This window comes from Protopterus annectens, chromosome 12.part0 (assembly GCF_019279795.1).
Source record: "Protopterus annectens isolate FY-2018-M chromosome 12.part0, PAN1.0, whole genome shotgun sequence".
In the NCBI taxonomy this organism is placed as follows: Eukaryota; Metazoa; Chordata; order Ceratodontiformes; family Protopteridae; genus Protopterus; species Protopterus annectens.
This window is the reverse complement of record NC_056746.1, coordinates 251,896,691-251,916,050: the sequence shown is the minus strand read 5'-3', so window position 1 is coordinate 251,916,050 and position 19,360 is coordinate 251,896,691. Positions and strand designations below refer to the sequence as shown.

The window sequence follows — 19,360 nt, the reverse complement described above, 5'->3', positions numbered from 1 at the left end:
CTTACACAACTGTTCTATGTCCTGACTGACATCACTGCTGCAGTATTCAAAACAGATGGATGATTCACAGAGCTCAAGGGAACAGAAGGGACAATGGTTAGAGGAGAGAAGAACTGCCCAAGAATCCAGAAAGAAATAATCTAGCGAAGGCAGCTCTGAATGTTGGAAAGGTATCAATTCTTTTGTGCTTACTGAAAGAGTGTACAGAAGACCAACTGGCAGCTTTTAGAAATATCCTGGCATCAAACCCTTTGTAGAAGGTCACTGAGGATGCTCCTGCACTGGTAGAGTGAGCTTCAGGGCAGGTGGGCAAGGGATTGTCATGGTGTAACAAAATGAGATGGATTTACAGATGGCTGTCCCACTCTGGAGTTCATAAATGAGACAAACAGTTGATATGACATACAAATAGATTTACTTTTATCCAAATAGAATTTCAGCTGTGTCTGTACATCTAGAGAGTTGGAGGAACATCTCGTTCACCATTTTTGGTACGAAGGAGGGGTTAACCCACCTAGCCCTATAAAAAATAAAGGGTGGAACGGCCATGACTGCCTGCATTTCTGAGACTCTCCTAGTAACGTGAGAGCCAGTAGCAAGAGTTTTCCAGGTGCAGAATTTGAGATTTGCTAAAGCAGCTGGTTCAAATGGTGCCACAGTAAGCTTTTCCAGTACAAAGTTGAGGTCCCAATGATGAGAGCACAGGCTTCATTGGGGGTCTTAGTAGTAATACCCCTTTTAGGAATTGTTTGACCTCAGGCCTGGACATAACAGTTGTAATGAGATAGGCAGAGACGGCTGACAGGTGGACTTTTGATGGAACAGTATGCCAAAACTATAATTTGTTAGTTCATACAAGTACTTTAGTGAAAGAAGAACCTTTAATATTATGGGATCCTGACTGCTGCAATGGCACCAGAAGGAAAATCTCTTCCATTTGGCTAAGTAGGATTTTCGAGTGGTGGGTCTCTCTGCCTACAGGAGAACTCAAAGTACATCCTCTGAAAACTGGTGCCTGAAAGGGATCAGAGTCCTATCATCCATAGGCATAGGTTTTGGGGATGACAGACTCAGATAAAGCAGTGATCCCTTGTGCTATGTGATGAGATCAAGCTTGTGTGGTAGTTTGTGGTGAATGCCCCTGGGTAGGTGAGAGCGAAGGGGGGAACAAGTGCTGCCTTGGCCAAAAGGAGTCACCAGTAAGATTCAATTTTTTTTCTTTCTGGACCTTAAGAATACTGTGTGGGAAGAAGTACAGAAAACTTCCTGTCTACTAAAAAGGAGTGTGCATCTGATCTCCAAGCTGAGGGGAAAGGAGTCCTGGTGCAAAATAGGGAAAATTGCATGTTGCTCTCTGTAGTAAACAAGTCCATCTCAGGTGTTCCCCACGTGTGTAGAAGGTCCAGAAGGAGTCCTGGTGCAAAATAGGGAAAATTGCATGTTGCTCTCTGTAGTAAACAAGTCCATCTCAGGTGTTCCCCGCGTGTGTAGAATGTCCAGAAGGATCAGTCTAAGGTCCATTTATGAGAATCTTTATTGAACCTGCTTAGTGAATCTACTAGAGCATTGTCCTATGATGGGATGTTCACAGGTTGAAGGGACATGTTTTTCTGGGTAGCTAAGTCCCAAACAGTCTGAGCTAGTCTGCAAAACTGGTATGATCTGGTACCTCCTTTCCTGTTTATGTACCACATGACAGTGGTGTTGTCTGTGAATACTCAGCGCGCTTTCCCCACGTGTGAGATAACCTGAAGTGATGGAATAAGAGCCCTCATCTCTTTCAGGCTACTGTGCTGTTTCTTGAGTTTGGGCTTCCACCTGCCCTGGACTCTGTGGATATCTGTCCTGGTCCCCCAGGCCTCATCCAAGGCAACTGTGTAAATCTCGAGTTGGGGTATTTGTATTGAAGGGAAGCCTTGGACTGAGATTCCCTTGGGTCATCCACCATGAGATCTCTTTTTTGGAGACAAGGTAGGAGGAGAATCTTTATATCTAAAGGGGGAGAGTGGTGGAACCCCACTGTTTTCAGGTACCATTGAATTTTTATTTTCATATGCAACCTGGCTAAAGAGAGCACTGGAATGGCTGCTGCCACGAAACCCAGGGCTCCTAGAAATTCCCTGTCTGAGCAAGTGTCAAAGGAATAATGGAGTAGAAGTAAGCTGTAAGGCTTTGCACTTTCACTTTCTCCTAAGGCATGGAGGCCTGCATCATCTTGGTGTCCGATCTGCAGCACAGGAACATTAGGGAGCAGTTTTTGTAGCTAATGGTGAACCCCAACTGCAAGAGGTGAGGTAGCCAGTATCAGCAGATCATACAAGTATGGGAAAATCTGAATTTCTTGTGTTCAGCAAAAGGCCATCTCTGGCGATAAGCACTTTGTGAACACTCTTGGGGCTGTGGAAAGCTGAAAAGACAAAGCAGTAAACAGTTAGATGAGCCAGTATAGAACCTGAGGAATTTCTTGCACGAGGGGCAAATGGGATTGTGCAGATAGGCACCCTTTAGATCTAGCAACACTAGGTATGCCTGAGGAAGAATAAAAGGCAAGAGTCTGTAGGGAGAGCATTTCGAAAGTTGGCACTTTTAGGAAAGTGTTTAGCAGACACAGATTCAGTATGGGTGTCCATTATCCTTTTATTGGAACTAGGAACAGGTGTCCATTATCCTTTTTTGGAACTAGGAACGGTTCAGACTAAAAACTCCTATCTACAAATTTGGTAGGCACTGGTTCTATTTGTGCCTTGAGCCTGCAGATCCTGGAGGATAGGTGGAAAAAGCTGTAGTTGGACATGGGAAGGAAGGGGGATATCATTCACAAAAGGAGTTCCATCCAAGACATGAAATAACCCTTTTTTATGATGGAAAGCTCCCACTGATCCATGGTAATCTTCACCATAAAACCAAACAGTTCATGCAAGTGTGGCAAGGTGCGTGGCTGAAGAATCCACAACCTCACAAAACAGGAACAAAAGCCAGTACTCAACCTTCAGTGATGAAAAAACAGCAAACACAATAATTTTCTGCTTAGGAAACTTTATTTCTCGCATACCAATTTTAGCTACATAGCCTTCATCAGTGCATAATCACCAAAGTACCCTTCAACAATTTACACACCAGATGCTTCAACTTGACTGGCTAGCTATAAAGATTCATTAAGTCCTGGGGAAAATAACCCCCCCCCAACTTAATAATCCAGCCCTTTTCCTTAACATCTACAATAGTACGCCAACCTCCCTTCTTATTCCTATTCAATGTAATTTTATCAATTACAGTTAGCCAATCAAATTGAATGGCTGGGTATATAAATTGTTGAAGGGTATGGTGGGGAAGTATGCACTGATAAAGGCTGTGTAGCTGTATGGAAGAATAAAGTTTCCTAAGCAGAAATTTTGTTGCATTGCTATTTTTTTTTTTTTTTTTTTTTTTTTTAAAAATCACTGAAAATTGAATGCTGGCTTTTGTTGCTGTATCCATGGTAATATTCAGAAATGGACTGAGTTAGTCTTTTGTAGAGGGGCAGGACAGGACCAACGGTGGGGGAACTACATGGAAGATAGTCACAGGAACTTTTCAGAGGTGGAATGCTTTTCAGATCCGGAATCTCTCTCTCAAGTTTCTCTGGAAATCTCTTCCTTGGTGCCTTCTTGTGTGTGTTTCTGGAATTGTCTGGATTCCTTTCTAACAAAGGGAGCTTGAATTTGTAGTTCCTCTGGTATCTGGGTACAGAAGTAAGCAGAATCTGTCCACAGTCTTTCGTATTTAAAGACTTAAAGGAACAAGGCAAAAACGAAGTTGGCTTTCTATGGGCCAAACAAAAGATTCTTGTCCAAGGGTAATTCACTAAGCTTGGCTTCAAAATCCTCTGGCATAGGCTGACTGTAAGAGGCCTCCACAGCATCATATCTACATTTTATACTGTGCCAGATCACCCGAAAGGCCTGATTAAACAGGGACCGAATTTGTTGTTTGGAATCGCAGCCCTGAGAATCCACCATTGCCTTGTTCAAAGTGCTGAAGATGGACAACAGATATTTGGTCATCTGTGTGCGGTAGTTAGTAGCTCTGAAGACCAGAGTAAAGGAAGTGTAGACGTTTTTCCCCCATCTACTCATGGCTCTACTGTCCTTATCTGCAGGAAGGGCATTGATGTTGGGGAGTAATTTAGAAGGCCAGCAAAAACAACGGCAGACAAACCACCTAGGCTGAAGCTACAAACGTGGTGTTTGTAGATATGAAACCTGAAGCTGGGTAACGCTATCCACAAAAAATAGACCAAAGTTCCATTTAAAAAAAGGGTTGAATGTCTTCAAGGTTAAAAATGACAATAAAAGTCCCTTTTCTTTCACAAACTATAAGCATTTTCAAAACAATCTTCATCAGATTGATCGTTTGTGAAAGAAAAGGGACTTTTATTGTCATTTTTAACCCTGAAGACATTAAAACCTATTTTTAAACAGAACTTCGGTCTATTTTTTGCGGATAGCATTACCCAGCTTCAGGTTTCATATCTACAAACACCACGCTTGTAGCTTCAGCCTAGGTGGTTTGTCTGCCGTTGTTTTTGCTGTTTTTCTTGTTTGGCAGTACAACCTCAGCAGTGGGAAAGTATTTTCATTCTCTAATTTAGAAGGCCTGTTAGAAAAAAAAAGACATTACAGATGGGTCTGACACAGGGTTCTTATGCAGGAACATAAGCTCACCTGGCACTTCGTAGAACCTGTTTGGTTTTTGGGGAGCAGGGGACTGTGAATCAGTAGCTGTAAAAATAGACTAGAAAACATCCAAAAGGCCTTCAGGACCAAAGGGACAGGTGAAAGGGCAGGAGTGCCCACTTCCCAAGAGGTTGCAGTACCTTTGCTGGACATCTGAAATGTGTCTAGACTCCCACTCAAAAACGTTCCAGCACGTTTAATATAGTCAACACAAAAGAAGCCTTTCCCACAAGTGAATCAGGAGTAATGGAGTCATCATCTGAACATACTTGATCGGGGGAGTGAATTTAAGACCGTAAGCCAGAGAACAGCTAGAGTCAGGCAGCTTTCTCTTCTGAGGAAGACAAATCAAAAGTAATTTTCTGAGGGGGTAGGATGAGTTGGGGACAGAAAAAGGTGGTTTTAGGGCCATAATGGCCTTCAGTACCCACTGTGGGAGGTCCATCCACTCCTCTTCTCTTGATGCTTTTTTGCTGGCATGACATCCACTTGAACCAAGCAGGCCAGCTCAGACCCCTGATGTACCTCAATTAACTTTTCAGGAATCTTTTTCTTGACTAAAATCTACAGGATGCATTCTGGTCCTTCCAAAATGATGAATATCTATTTCCCCTTATCAGTACATGCGGTCTCCTCAGTAGTACGACTCTCAGACACCATACCAGCCCTCAGCTAGGGCCATAAAAGAAGACATCAGATATGGAGTTAGACGTATTGGGGGGGGGGGGGGCGGCTCTGTAACCCTAGTGGTGAGCTGGAATCAGACTGGGCAGACACAGTGTCAGGCCTAGGCCTCTGAGTTTTTTCTTGTGAGATGGAGGTACACCAATAGGAGGTGGACTCCATCCACCATTTTGGAGTCAGTTAAACCTTTCAAACACCAGGTCTCTAATAGGGTGATGATCGAAGATAAACGGGATCACAAGGTCTTGAGCATACAAGACTGGCAAATAGAGAAGGCCTTGCAGTCATATTCTGCACCAAGGCAGAAGAGACACTAGGTAGGAAGATCTTTGTAGGGAATTTGCCTACCACACTCACACTTTCCTTTCATGACATCTAACACAGCTAGAGCAAAACAATTTATATAAGCAAAAAAACATTCCCCAGTGGGGCACTATCTGTCTTTTAGTAGCTATGTTACCGACGACATGAAGATCAGTTCAACAGATGCAAGACCAGCATTCAGGCTAGCAGAAAGATATCCTGAGGATTTACACTCAAACTCACCTGTGTACACCTACACTTGCAAGCTGAGGTCATACATCAGATGTACAATCCAGGGAAGGTTAAACTTTGTTACCCCAGCTAGACATCAACAGTGAAAACCCATCTGTTTGGAATACTGCAACAGTTATCACAGTTGACATCAATGATACCTTTGTGCAGAGACCTAGAAGCCATTTATCAGCCCAGGAAAACACTCTGATCCTCCACAGTGTTAAATAAGCCACCACTGCTATTATGCATTTGGTAAACACTATGGGTGGTATGGAAAAAACAAAATTGGAAAACTCAGAAGTAATAACTTTGGCTCCTATCTAGAAATGCAGAAGCTTCCTGGATGCCCTAGCTATTTTGACATGAATGTAGGTCTCTTGGAAGACTAAAGAGCACATCCAATTGCCTTCCTGCAGACATGGAAAAATCAAATGCAATGTGACCACCCATAATTTGGTTTCTGTTCTATACTGACTTAGTTTACTTAAATCAAAGATGGATCTGAAGTCCCTTGTTTTCCTGGCATAAAAACATTCTGAATAAACTCCAGATCCTTTCTGATATAGTGGATCTCCTGAATGGCTTTATTATAAGTGGTTTTAAACATCAACTTGGTCACTCCTTTCTGATGGAGAAGGACACAGAGACAAAGTCAGCTTGAGACTGAAATAAAGAAAAAATTAGCTTTTAGAAATAGTCTTCCTTAACCATCTGTCCTGCAGGCCTGCCATGCACAGAGTTGTGGAAGACCCACACTATGACACTTGGTATGGATGGGGGTATCAAAGAGGTCTCACTGACATCAATGCCAAGGTCTATGGGAGCACTGCTTGCTCTGAAACACCAGGTAACAGACCAGGGTCTGGGAAAGAAGCAGAAGACAAAAGTGGGAGAGAGTCTTTCTAGAAACAGACAAACTAGAGACTATGCCCATCAAAGTTGGAACCTTCAAGAAGGCCATCATCATCCTGCCCCCATCAAGATGGGGATAAGGGCTATGGAGAGACCTGTCCAAATGTAGACACAAGGAAGAGAAAGGCCTCAACTGAGAATACCCTTTCAGAAGAGAGACTGTTCAGTCTCCTCCTGAGTGCAGACTCCTGCAGAACCATGACTAGAAGTTGTAAAACTCTATAAGCTTGCTTGAGTCAAGACTCTGCCCATGAAAAGCCTTGAAGACAAACTCCCTTTCACAAACATTTTTGATCTTCCTTCAACATGTGTAAAGCTTCAACTGGTAGAAGCACTCTTAAAATAAGTTTGTTGTGCCTCTCTTAGAGCATTCTAGACCCAAAGGTGTGACAAGTATACTCCGAGTGTGTGTGTGCGTGTGTGCGTGTGCGTGTGCGTGTGTGTGTGTGTGTGTTCCACCCCAGGGCACACAAACCAAAGTTTGTCTCTATACTAGAGTTGGGGGGGGGTATGGTCACATCTGCCACACTTTAAAACCTGTGGCCTCTTCCTTTTCCATATTAAAAGGAAATCCTCCAACACTACCCTTCTGAAACATCTGAACTAAAAGAGAAACTAGCAGCTGTAAGCACTAGGCCCCAGCCCAGGAGTGGGGAAGAAAAACTACACTAGCAAAAAAGGTAAATGAGATCACTACATTAGAATAGCACATAGCCTAGCACTAAATACTCCTAACAAAAGTGAAGAAACTGCAGTACTTAACTGAAGAAGACAACCAATATAGAAAGTTGTGAGCTTCGGAAGGTCCATGCAGCTGCTACCTATCCACTGCAAATGAGATATGGAGGAGGTGGAGAACTATGATGCATTAATGGAGTGAGAGAAGAGTTTTGTGCTTCGGAAAGCTAGGCAGGTGCAAGGATGACAGCTGTCGTAGCTACCCATCCTTACACTGAAGTGGAAGGGCAGGATCGTGTAAGACCCACTGTTGCAGTACTTCCTTTAGGGATTCTTGACGCAGAAGCCCAACAGCAGGTCACACCCTTTTTCCTCACGGTTCAGCAGATTCTCTCTCCCACTGGAATATCAGTGGCATAAAGAGATACTGACTGGATTAATCTTCTGGTCTTTCTTGGCCTAGCTACAGGAATCCAACACAAGGGTTCCAGCGTACAACCCACTCAGGATTAAACCAGTCCCCAGGAGGGTACAAACCTCAACCACAGACCTCTCAAAACTGCTTCTCCAGGTGGCTCTGGGTGACTTGAGTACAGAGCCCATCAATTCCCAAGAAAATGGTAGTCGGTGGCATTTTAATAATGACTATATTCTACAGTCAAGGTAAACTAAAACAACTGCACTATACTCATTACAACATTTACTGTTGCAGAAGACTTCCAACAACTTATGGACAAGAGGGTGGATGGTCTTGGGAAGAGGCAGGAAACAACAGGCCCTGCAGTGGCAATGTATGGCCTGGCCCTGGACACACTCTTCAGGTTATACATTCTGGAACAGTGTGTACTTAAAACCAAGTTGCTGCTTAAAAGAAGTTGTGTGTTAACCCCTCTCAGAAAGAAGCGACTCTTGTAAAATGTGATCTAATGTGACCCAGAATAATCATACTATGAAAGGAATAAAAGAAGCAGGTGTAAGGTACTATCTATTTTGATATGGGCTGCTTGCTAATTGGCTTATTCTCTTTGTCCTTAGCAAAAGTAATAACTGGTCAGCATTCCTAACGCATTTTGTTCTGTCCAAATCAAATCTCAGCTGTGTGTGTTCATCTAGTGAGTGCAGGACTCTCGCTTCCTAACTCTCTACTGACATTTATTGGAGCATTTCTCCCCGGGCCTCCACTGAAAACAGGCAACTGCCCAGCTGGACCTTCCCGGTAAACAAATGTAAAATAAAATAAATAATAAATAAAAACAAAAAGATAAATATACGGAAGAGAATAACCTGCTTTGGGTTAATTCTGTCACCATTATAGGAATAAACAAAGAATTAGTCCTTAGGAAGACTCTGCCCCATGAAAGATTAAAAAAGGGCTTGTTACATGAGGTCCTGCAGCTCTGAAATTCATCTAGCAGTGGTTAGTGCCACCAGCAAAGCAGCCAAGACAGAGGTTTAAGGAACAGGAAGCATCTGTCCAGAAAGGGGGGCAAGACGATCTTTTTTCAAGACAAAGTTTAGTTCTCCACAGTAGTCATTTTCTATTTTTAGTGGTTTCAAATATTATACCCCCCTTTCTGGAACTGCTTAACAGCCAACTGCAACAAGTGCAGTGGATCAAGTGGTGCACAAGTAAAGATGCTGATAGGCCTGCTTTGTAGAAGTCTGACATACAGGTCAGAACTAGTAACACAAGGGCCAAACAGGAGTACTAGTTTCTGCCAAGCCACCCGATGGTGAACCTCTTCCACTTATCTAGATGTGATTTCCTTGCATTAGGCTTTCTAGACTCCCTCGCAATGCACAGCACATCCTCAGAAAGCCTGTGCCTGAAAGGGGTGAGCACCAAATCATCCACACTTTCACTTAGCATTTTCATGATGGGGTGAGCTAACGAACACCCTTTCCAAGCTAATAACAACACAATTGTATCTGCCTTTACTAGGTCCAGAAGAAGAGAGAAAGTACAGTTGTGTAAGAACTTACCATAAATGTTCTTCTGATCACTGTTACAGTATTCCAAACAAGTGGGTCATCACTGCTGATGTTTGGCTGGGGTAGCAAGGCTTCCCTTCCCTAGGTTGTTCATCCAATGTATGACCTCAGCTCACAAGCATAGGAGGTATATAGGCAGACGTATGTCTGAGATTCTACACTCAATCTCCAAGCCAGAGGCCTGAAGATCCCTGAGAAAGTGACTGGTCAGAAAACAGAGGCAAAGCATATAGTAGTAAGGAACCCAGTCTGTCCTAGTGTCTTGCTACAGGTTAGAAAAAAGAAAGAACAAGGGCTATATAGAGAGAAAAAAAGGTACCCAAGTAAAAGGGAAAGGGAAAAGCGGGTGGTAAGCAATACTGCAACAGTGATTAGCAGGACAGCTACTGTTACAATAAGTTCTTACACAACTGTACCATGTCCTGACTGAAAACACTGCTGCAGTATTCCAAACAAGTGGTCAATTCCAAGAGCCAAAGGGAACTTAAGAGGGACTGGCCAGTTGATAAAGGAACTGTTCAAAAGACCAGTGAGGACTGACCTAGTGAAGGTCACCCAGAGCTCTGAAAGGGCACCAATCTTGTAGTGTTTAGTATAGTGAAAGTATGTATAGAAGACCAAGTGGCGGTTTCCAATATGGCCCTGGCATCTGCTCCTTTGTAGAAGGCCACAAAGGATGCCACTGTCCTTGTAGAATGAGCATGAGGGCAAGGGTTTGAAATGCAGAAAAGTAACAAAAGGAGATGGACTTGGAGATCCATCTTGCAATGGTTTGCTTAGATACCGGTGGGCCCAACTTTGAATTTATAAGTGAGAAAACAGTTGATCAGACTTATGAACGGATCTGGTCTTGTCCAAATAGAACCTCAGCTGTCTGTGAACATCTAAAGACTGATGGTCTGGTTCAGAGACAGCTCATTCACTACTTTTGGCATGAAGGAAGGGTTAGACCTTAAGGTCACTCTGTCCTTATGAAAAAGAAAAGAAGGAATGGCCATGAGTGCCTGTAACTCTTCTAGATAAAGTGAGCCACAAGCAGAATAGTCTTCCAGGAGCAGAATTTGAGATTTGCTGAGGCTGCTAACTCAAAAGGAAGGCTCTGCAAGCTTTTCCAGCACAAAACATGATATCTCAAGGAGGGGGTTCTTTGGTGGTCTAAGATGCAGAACTCCTTTAAGAGACTGGGCATAATAGGAAGGCTGAAGAGTGGACAGGTAGACATGGCAGAGAGGTGGTCTTTAAGGGAGGAGTAGGCCAAACCTGCATCCATGAGGTCACACAGGCATTTTAGGATGTAAAGTACTTCCGATTTGTTGGGATCCTGTTTTTTTTCTATGGCACTAGAAAGAAAATATCTTCAATTTGGCTATGTAGGATTTAAGTGGTGGGTCTCCTTCTTTCTTGGAGAACTTTAGTTGCATCTTCTGATAACTGGTGCCTGAAGGGAATCAGACCCTTATAATCTACAAGGTTAGGCTAAGGGATGACAGACTGGAATGAGGTAATGATCCTTTCTTCTAAGTGACGAGGTATGCCAGATGTGGCAGTCTGTAGAGTTTGCCCTTGGCTAGATGAACCAGAAGATTGAACCGGTGAGGTCTTGACCAAAATGCATTGAATAATAATACAAGGTTTTTTTTGTTTTTTTGTTTATATCTTTAGCAGAACCCCTGGAAGGAGAGGTACTATGGGGAAAGCATAGAGGAACTTCTCCAGACAGAAGGGCAAGCGTTCCCGATGCAAAAAGAGGGGAAATCATTTGTTGATCTCTGAGGAAAATGGATCTGAAGTATACCACAATAGTGAAGAATGTTCAAGATGACTTGTCTGATCAGGGTCCATTCATGAGGGTCCCTCAAGGCTCTGCTTAATGTGTCTGCCAACACACTGTTCTGTAATGGCACTTATATGGCGAGTAGGGACGTGGTGGCAAGTTCCAGGCCCTCTGCACAAGTCTACAAGGTTGGTATGTTCTGGTGCCTCCTTGCTTATGTACCACATGACTGTCATGCTGTCTGTGAATACTCACAGAAGACCTCGCTTCCAAATATGTGAGAAGACCTGAAAGAGCTTGAACGAGGGTAATCATCTCTTTCCTACTAATGTGTTCTCTCTGGAATTTTGACTGCCATCTGCCACCGGACTCTGTGACTTCCACTCAAAATGTTTCATATGTTTATAACTCTTTATCCAAATTAAGCTTCTTCAACAGGAGAGTAGGAAAAATGGAGTCTTCATTATCAGATGGGATTTGGACAGGGGAGTGTGTATGAGAGACGTATGCTAGGGAAAATTCAGAGTCAGAGGTATCTTCCGCTTCAAAAGAAGATAAATCCACAGTAATTTTATGGGGTGTGGGAGAAGGAGGATGGTCAGAAAACAAAAGGAGGATTCAGGACCATAATGGTCTTGAGCAGGCCTTTGAAAAGGTCCATCCATTCTCCCAAATGGGGAGGAGAAGATTCACACTTTTTTTCTTTTTTGATATGATAAAAATAACAAAATTCGAACCACCACACTGTAAAATACCAGTTATTTATTAAGACACTCAACATAAGTGCTTTCAGGTGAAGTACCCTTCATCAGACAATTCACAAATAAAGTGAATCACATTTAGTATAGAATCACAGTCAATATTGAGCCCTCCTCATCTTGAGGGCAGGTTTAACTAGAATAACCCCATTCATCCCAGGTGGTCTGTGTGCACACATCTCTATAATCCATTTACTTCCATAGTATTCTGTCAAATTGCCTAGATCACCCTCTCTCCTGGATAACAATCTGTAACACCATAAACATCAAATGTATGCCCATTCATGCTGATATAAATCATTGTGGGTATTACCTGTACCTATTGCTGATAAATGTTGCAATATTCTATTTTGTTTTTATTTAGTTGGTTTTACCTACATAGAACGAATGGCAGTCCTTGCACTGAGCTAAGTAGACAACATCGGTTGTATGACAATCTGCATATGATGCCAGTGAGTACTGTTTACTGGTAACAGAATGAATAAGTAAATTGTTCTAATATACTTGCAAGCTTTGCAACGTTTACATGGGAAAGTTCCCCGACGTGTAATATTATTGGTACAGCTCCTGGATCTCTCATCACATAGTAGATCTTTTAAGTTTTTGTTTCATTTAAAGCAAAACAGTGGTTTATGAGTTACAATTTCTTTTAATTTATCATTTGTAAGTAATATACCCCAGTTTTTCCCGATGATATCACAAATATCTCTTACGTTGTTACTATATTTCAAAGTTACTCTTAAGGGTTGTCTCAGGGTCCTTGTACTATGGTAGCCAGTTGTGTCACCAGAAAACCAAGGTTTAGCTTTAGTTCGTCTTTTGTTTGCACACTCCTGATAAGCTAAATTTATTTTATCAGCCTTGTAGCCTCTCTCATGAAAAGCATGCTTTATTATCATATCAATGCTTTACATCAGCATGAATATTTGCTTAGTTGTTTGCCTTTCTGTAACTCTAGTGACTTCTGTTTAAAACACATTTCATTTGTACATAGCCCAGATGTTCTGTAGAATTGTCCCTTAGGTATATCACCAAACACATGCCTAGGATGCATGCTATCATAGGGTAGAAGCGTATTACGCCAACAGTCATTTCTATATAACATGGTGTCACTTACCTCATGGTCACTTCCAGTTAAAACAAACATCTAGGGGATCTATACTGCTATCAGAATAAGTCAACCTAAATCTCAAAAAAATCTGTTGTTGTCTCCAAGTAGTTTACAAAGTCATACAACTCAGTTCCGCAGTACACCTTGAGCTGACTCCTCAGTCATAAGGCCCTCCGATGCCATATTGGCCTCCACCAGGATCTTGGAAGAGAACAAGAGAGGTGGAGTCGGATGTACCACAGGTTCTGGAACCTTAAAGGGTGTGTCAGAATCAGAAAAGGTCGATTGAGTATCCAGTCTGGGCCTTTTGATTTTTTTCTCAAGGGGGAGGTACATCTCAGGAAGAGGGATCTGCCATCTTCGAGTAGGCAAACACTTTAGAAGTTGAGTCTCCAAGAAAGTGTTAAGCGAAAACAAATGGGATTACAAAGTTTTTGAAACAAAGGACTGGCAGATGGAACAGGCCTTGTAGTCATGTTCCAAGCCTAGGCAGAACAGGCAGTGGATATGCAGATCTTTGTATGGGATTTGCCTACTACACTTACACTTACCCCTCATAGCTGGCATCGAATACAGATACAGAATACAAAATAGGTCAAGTAAATGAAGGTTCTCCAACACGGCACTTATCTGTAAGGAAGCTAAGGTACCAATGACCAAACAACAAATCAGTCTGATGGATACGCAACCTGTGTTCAGGCTGGCAGTGAGACAGTCTGAGAATGTAACTTTATATGTCCATCTATATACCCCAATGCTTGTGAGAGGAGGTCACATCGGACATATGACCGAGGGAACAGTAAGCTTTAGTACCCCAGCTTGATGTCGCTGGTGATAACTCACTTGTTTGGAAAATTGCAACAGTGACTTGCAATAACTTTGATTTTTGTCAAGACATAACTGTTTTCTCAGCTAGAATACAGCACCAATAACATTTCTGGACTGTCTTCTTAATCTTCTGTAACACATTGGGAAACAAGGGTACCGGAGAAAAGGCATATAAAAATAGACTTGATGGGTTTATGGAGAAGGCATCTGTTCCTCAAGCCTCCGACAGTTGGTAACCTGGTGCAATATTTGCTTAGTGGTTTGTCTTTCTGGAAAGCCAAATAGGATACTTCTGGCACATTCCACGTCTGAATTATATTCAGAAATACATCCCTATTTAGCATCCACTTACAGAAATCTACACCTCTGATTTCCTCAGATAGTCTGCAAATGCATTCTCTTGAGATGGGATATAGATGCCCTGAAGGTCAATCTGGACTCCTGAGCCAGCATCCATGCTTGACACTGTTAGTCTCCAAAGAAGGTACAAATGAGTTCCACCTTGTTTGCCATGAACTACATCACTGTGGTGCTGTCTGTTCAATCCCTTATTAAATGAGTGTATAAACACATGTCATGCACATACCCATGAACAAGCACTGAAGTCCTTGTTCTGGCAGTGCACTAGTCAGAAACCATGGGAAGCAAGTTAAGAAGATTTCCCTGACTTTCATCTCACTCTCTTTAAAACCTATGATAACGAGGAAGGGGTCTGGGGGCCAAAAAAAGTACAAAAGCAAAAGATGGCAGTGAGGAATATTGAAGGTCAGTGTCAGTAATCTTTATGTAAAGATGACAAACCTACTGAAAAGATGCATTTTCAGACCTCTGTCCAGTCAGTATAAAGTCAACCAACTGAAAACATTATAAACATTCTCAATGTTTTGCCTTCTATTTTGGAACAATGTAAACCACATATAAAAAGTGCTTATATGACCATTTCTGGGCATATATGCACTTAAGTAACACAAGCTTTCTAAGATGGCAAATCTAATGAGGAAAAAAAACCCACAAGGACTACAAAATAATTTCTGAATAAAATAAACCAAAAAAAGTACGAAATTGCAAATGGGTTCAAAATGAAAAGAACTCTACAAATTACATATTTTTAAAATTTTCTGAACTTGGAGCGGGTGCTAATCATGTGGCAGCATGAAATAAATAAACTGAGGCTCACACTCATGTCCTCTAGTGGCAACACTGAAAAGATACAGACTGATCCGAATTCTTCACTGATGCACAACTGGCAGGGGAACAAGGCTGCTCAGCTGCACAAAGCATGAAAAGGAAATCTAATATATGCCAAGAGCTATCCAATTCATTAGTCTATATAACACTGTGGTTAAAAATTGTATATCTATAAATATATACATACTTAACTTAGCTCATGCATATACCTATATGTAATTAATGCATGGAACATTTTTTTTTAATATGTCTGAATCAGAAATACGTCTGCATAACTCCAAGTTCACCACTTTTCAATATACTCCACACCTTAAAAACATTTGGGTCTTGAGGAGTTCATTTCACTGGAATATGTTACCAGTTAATAGAAGTTTATTTTATATTTATTTTATTTGCTTGTGCTTAAGTCCAGTTGAGTAACCTGACAATTTTTAGCAAAGGCAAGGCAGAACAGCCTCAGTTAGTGGTAGATGTACAATATTATACGTGTTCTAAAGAAAAGTTTAAAAATAATGGAATTAATTAAAATGAAATATCACACAAAGCACTAAAGTGTACTAAGTTTTAAGAACTGAGATTGTTGTACATGACAGAACATCACTAAAGCAGGAAATCAATACAGATGTTAACTGCCTCACTAATCAGAAATTGTTCAACAAATTAGAACCTAAAGTAATGTGATATGCATAAGGTGATGATAAAGCAGACATTTCTCATGGGAAGGAGTGCAATAAACTTACTTCAGGAAGACAACATGTCTTGTGAAGAAAAGGTTAAGAACAAAAAACCTTCAGTAGTTGGACTGACACTTTTATCCTGGAGATTTAGAATAAGTTGTACACAACAAAAATGGCGTCTATTCCTTTACTAAAAAATATGAAAAACTTGAGCTGTTATTAATGAAACATGGTGTAGTGTTTTAATTTTGAGTAGTCAATATACATTGTTTATATCTTCTTGTACTTGTGCTTGTTGTCATACTAAACAAAACTCAAAAGACTTAATAGAAAATAGACAGAAAACTCAAATGAGTTACCTTGCCCAAGATTTTTGGCTATGAAATTACCTTTAGCAATTAACTAACCACATAAAATCTGGTTCTTTAATACAATTTGGGTTATAGGCATGCTGTGATGCCTGTGCACTGGCCTAGCAATCAAGGAGCCTCAATCCTCACCACTAACACCAGTGAGGGGTGTCCATATACTGAAAGGATAATAAATACACACACAGTAAAGTACAATTTCCCTTAAGAGAACACAGAGATCACAGTCAGTCTGGGGCTGGTTTCTCCCTTTCTCTCCAGGTCCCCAACAAGACTCCCCACTGGCACAGCTATAGGGTCCAGATCTCAGCCTAATGGGCAAGCTAAAACTTCCAGCACCCTCTCTGTCCAGCCAGTGCTTTGTTTCCCTGCCCAAGTACCTGACACACACACACACACACACACACACACACACACACACACACACACACAGATACGAGTTTATACAACCACACAGACACTTCTGGTGAAGACTGGCACAGGTTCTCCAGCTGTGCCCCTTTTACCTAGACTATATGGTAGAAATCACTGCCACCACCCCGCTAATATTTATCAGTTACTCAAAGGCCCTTATGAAAGGGTGTCCAATTATACTGCGCAATATTATTATCCAAATGGTAAGTGCAACTGAACAGTCAAGACTTATTTGGAGTGACTCCGTAGAGTATCACTATAAACATGCAATGTACTCTTAGGGCTTCAATTATCTCTATACAAACAGCCACAATTGAAAGGTTTAAAAATATTTAATAATAAATTATAAAAACACAAGACAATACTTCTTACTACACAGTGCTAGTCAAGAGTTCAGAGATCACAGAGAAATACTTAAAACAGAGAAATACTTAAAATAATACGGTAGAAAAGTTCTGACATCACATAAAAACAAACTAGTCTAATCTTCCTATTTCCTAGCTATATCTAAGAGAAAACACAGTTCTAAAATCCTACTTGCATACAGACACAGGCACAGTGGTGAGATGTATGTTCAAGACAAATGCAGTCCTTCTTTCTGTCCTTAAATTGATAACACAGTACCCGATTAATTTCATACTACATAATTTCTTTCTGGTTCCCAGACTAACAGACTCTCAGATGTTAATAGCCCCTTTGATCTTGCAGCTGGACAAGAACCAGAGAATAAAAGAAATTATACATGCAAATTCTAGCCATTAACTCTGCCCTCAAAAAACAATAGGCAGAATGCCTTTATCTAGCCATTTCGGCTCCGAGTTTTGACATCAAAGAATTGACTTATCAGCTTTCTTACAGTAGAGTGCACTATTCTTACATTTTAGCAGTTCCACATTTAACACCATTTTTCCCATTTAAGAGAACAAGCCTGTGGCTTATATTAATATTTACAAATGACAGAATTATCTACAAAATTATATCTGGCTAGGCTGGTAGCCTTCACCTATCTTCACACATTCTGTGCTATAAACAGCTATAACTTGCTTTGTTGTACAATAAGCTGGAAAACAATGATACAAATTATGCTTGCATCCTTTAAGGGGCACACATGCTTACACAAATAACTCCAAAGCTGTTAACTTCAATACCTCCAAACATAATCCTAACATTACAGTAAGTATTACAGAAAGTAATTAACTACTGTCACATTGAATACCCACGTATTACCAAGTGCAAGGCAATACAGAGAATGGTGCTGTGGTGACTTCCATACTAAAACAAGCAGAAGTGCAACACATTTTTTTAATTCTTGCTGCAAATACATTTAAAGAAACAAACTGTCACTACAGCAGGCAGATGTACAGGCCTTAATATGATTATCACAACATATGATGTACCAAACTGAATCATACGTATAAAGTCCTGCACTTCCCAACACAGATACCTCCTGAAAAGCGGGACAACATTCTAAAAGACACAAAGTTCAAACTGCAGTCCATATTTTTGCTTAAACAGAGAATATCTTTACAGATGGCAAATTTTACTTAAAAAATACATTTCAATATGGCTTAATGACTCGACTATGCCTCTGAATTAATGGAATGGCAAGAAAAATTACAAATGATACCTATGCACGTTATCTTTATAAACACAGGTTTCTTATTATCAAATCCATCCATCCATCCATCATCAACCCCTTTTTTCCATTTTGCACATGGGCCGGGGTGCATCACTTCATCTCGAGCAAGGGTTTACACCGTCAGGTGGCTACCCCTGCTGCGGCAGTACCACTCACATGCATCGAATCCATCTACTGCGTCTTTGTAATACGAGAGGAAACCGGAGCACCAGGAGAAAACCCACGCGACCGCAAGGAGAACATGCAGACTCCATACAGAAGGCACCCCAGCTGAGAATCAAACCACATAACCTTCTTGTTGCGAGGCAGCAACGCTAACTGCTGCACCATAATCAATCAAAAATATGAAAGCCTCCTGAGATCAGAAAGAAACTGACAAGAGACTGATTTGTGACTTTTGTACTATAGTGCAACTGTTTTCTAATGCTCTTTGCTTAAAAGGTAGAAAGTGCAGTTAATACAAGTAATGTAGTGAAAGGTGAAATCTAAAGCCTTACAGTTTATGTACTAAGTGATTGCGGAGATCCTGAGTGACGTCTTCATGCCAGGCCTTCCTCACACCGCTACTGGAAGGTGGTGCTACTGTTGGCATTGTTCCCAAGTTACCAGTACTGCCAGTATTTGTGCCATCATTCATCAGTGGGCTAAATAATCAGAGAAAGAAAAGAATGGTTAACCAGCTGTTTAACAAGCCTGACAATCAACTTGGAAAATACTATGCTATTGCTTGTATAAATCTGAACTTGAACCTGGAAGATCTTCTGTACTCAGAAGCTCCCTCCAGCCGGCCCTCAAGAGGGGCTACTACAATGGTTCTACTAAAAATGCTTTTTTTTTTTCGGAGAAGAGGTGTTCAGTTATACTTAATAAATAAGGCTGTTGCCTTTTAAAAGCCCAAAGCGGGATACTTTTTGTAGAAACATGAGACTTTGCAGGACACACCATGCCTACAGCCAGTATACATATACATGGCTGTATGTATGTGTATATATACATATATATATATATATATATATATATATATATATATATATATATATATATATATATATATATACACACACACACACACACACACATTTAAA

General features: G+C 41.1%; 1 protein-coding gene across 1 annotated transcript in view; it reads right to left on the bottom strand.

The window, feature by feature from the left end:
- The window catches only part of LOC122816155 (histone lysine acetyltransferase CREBBP-like), a 171,503-nt gene that overhangs the window by 150,922 nt on the left and 1,221 nt on the right, over positions 1–19,360 (bottom strand). The window contains exon 2 of the mRNA XM_044088910.1: positions 18,773–18,919. Within this exon, the coding sequence (XP_043944845.1) occupies positions 18,773–18,919 (147 nt within the window). The remainder of the gene's footprint in view (positions 1–18,772; positions 18,920–19,360) is intronic.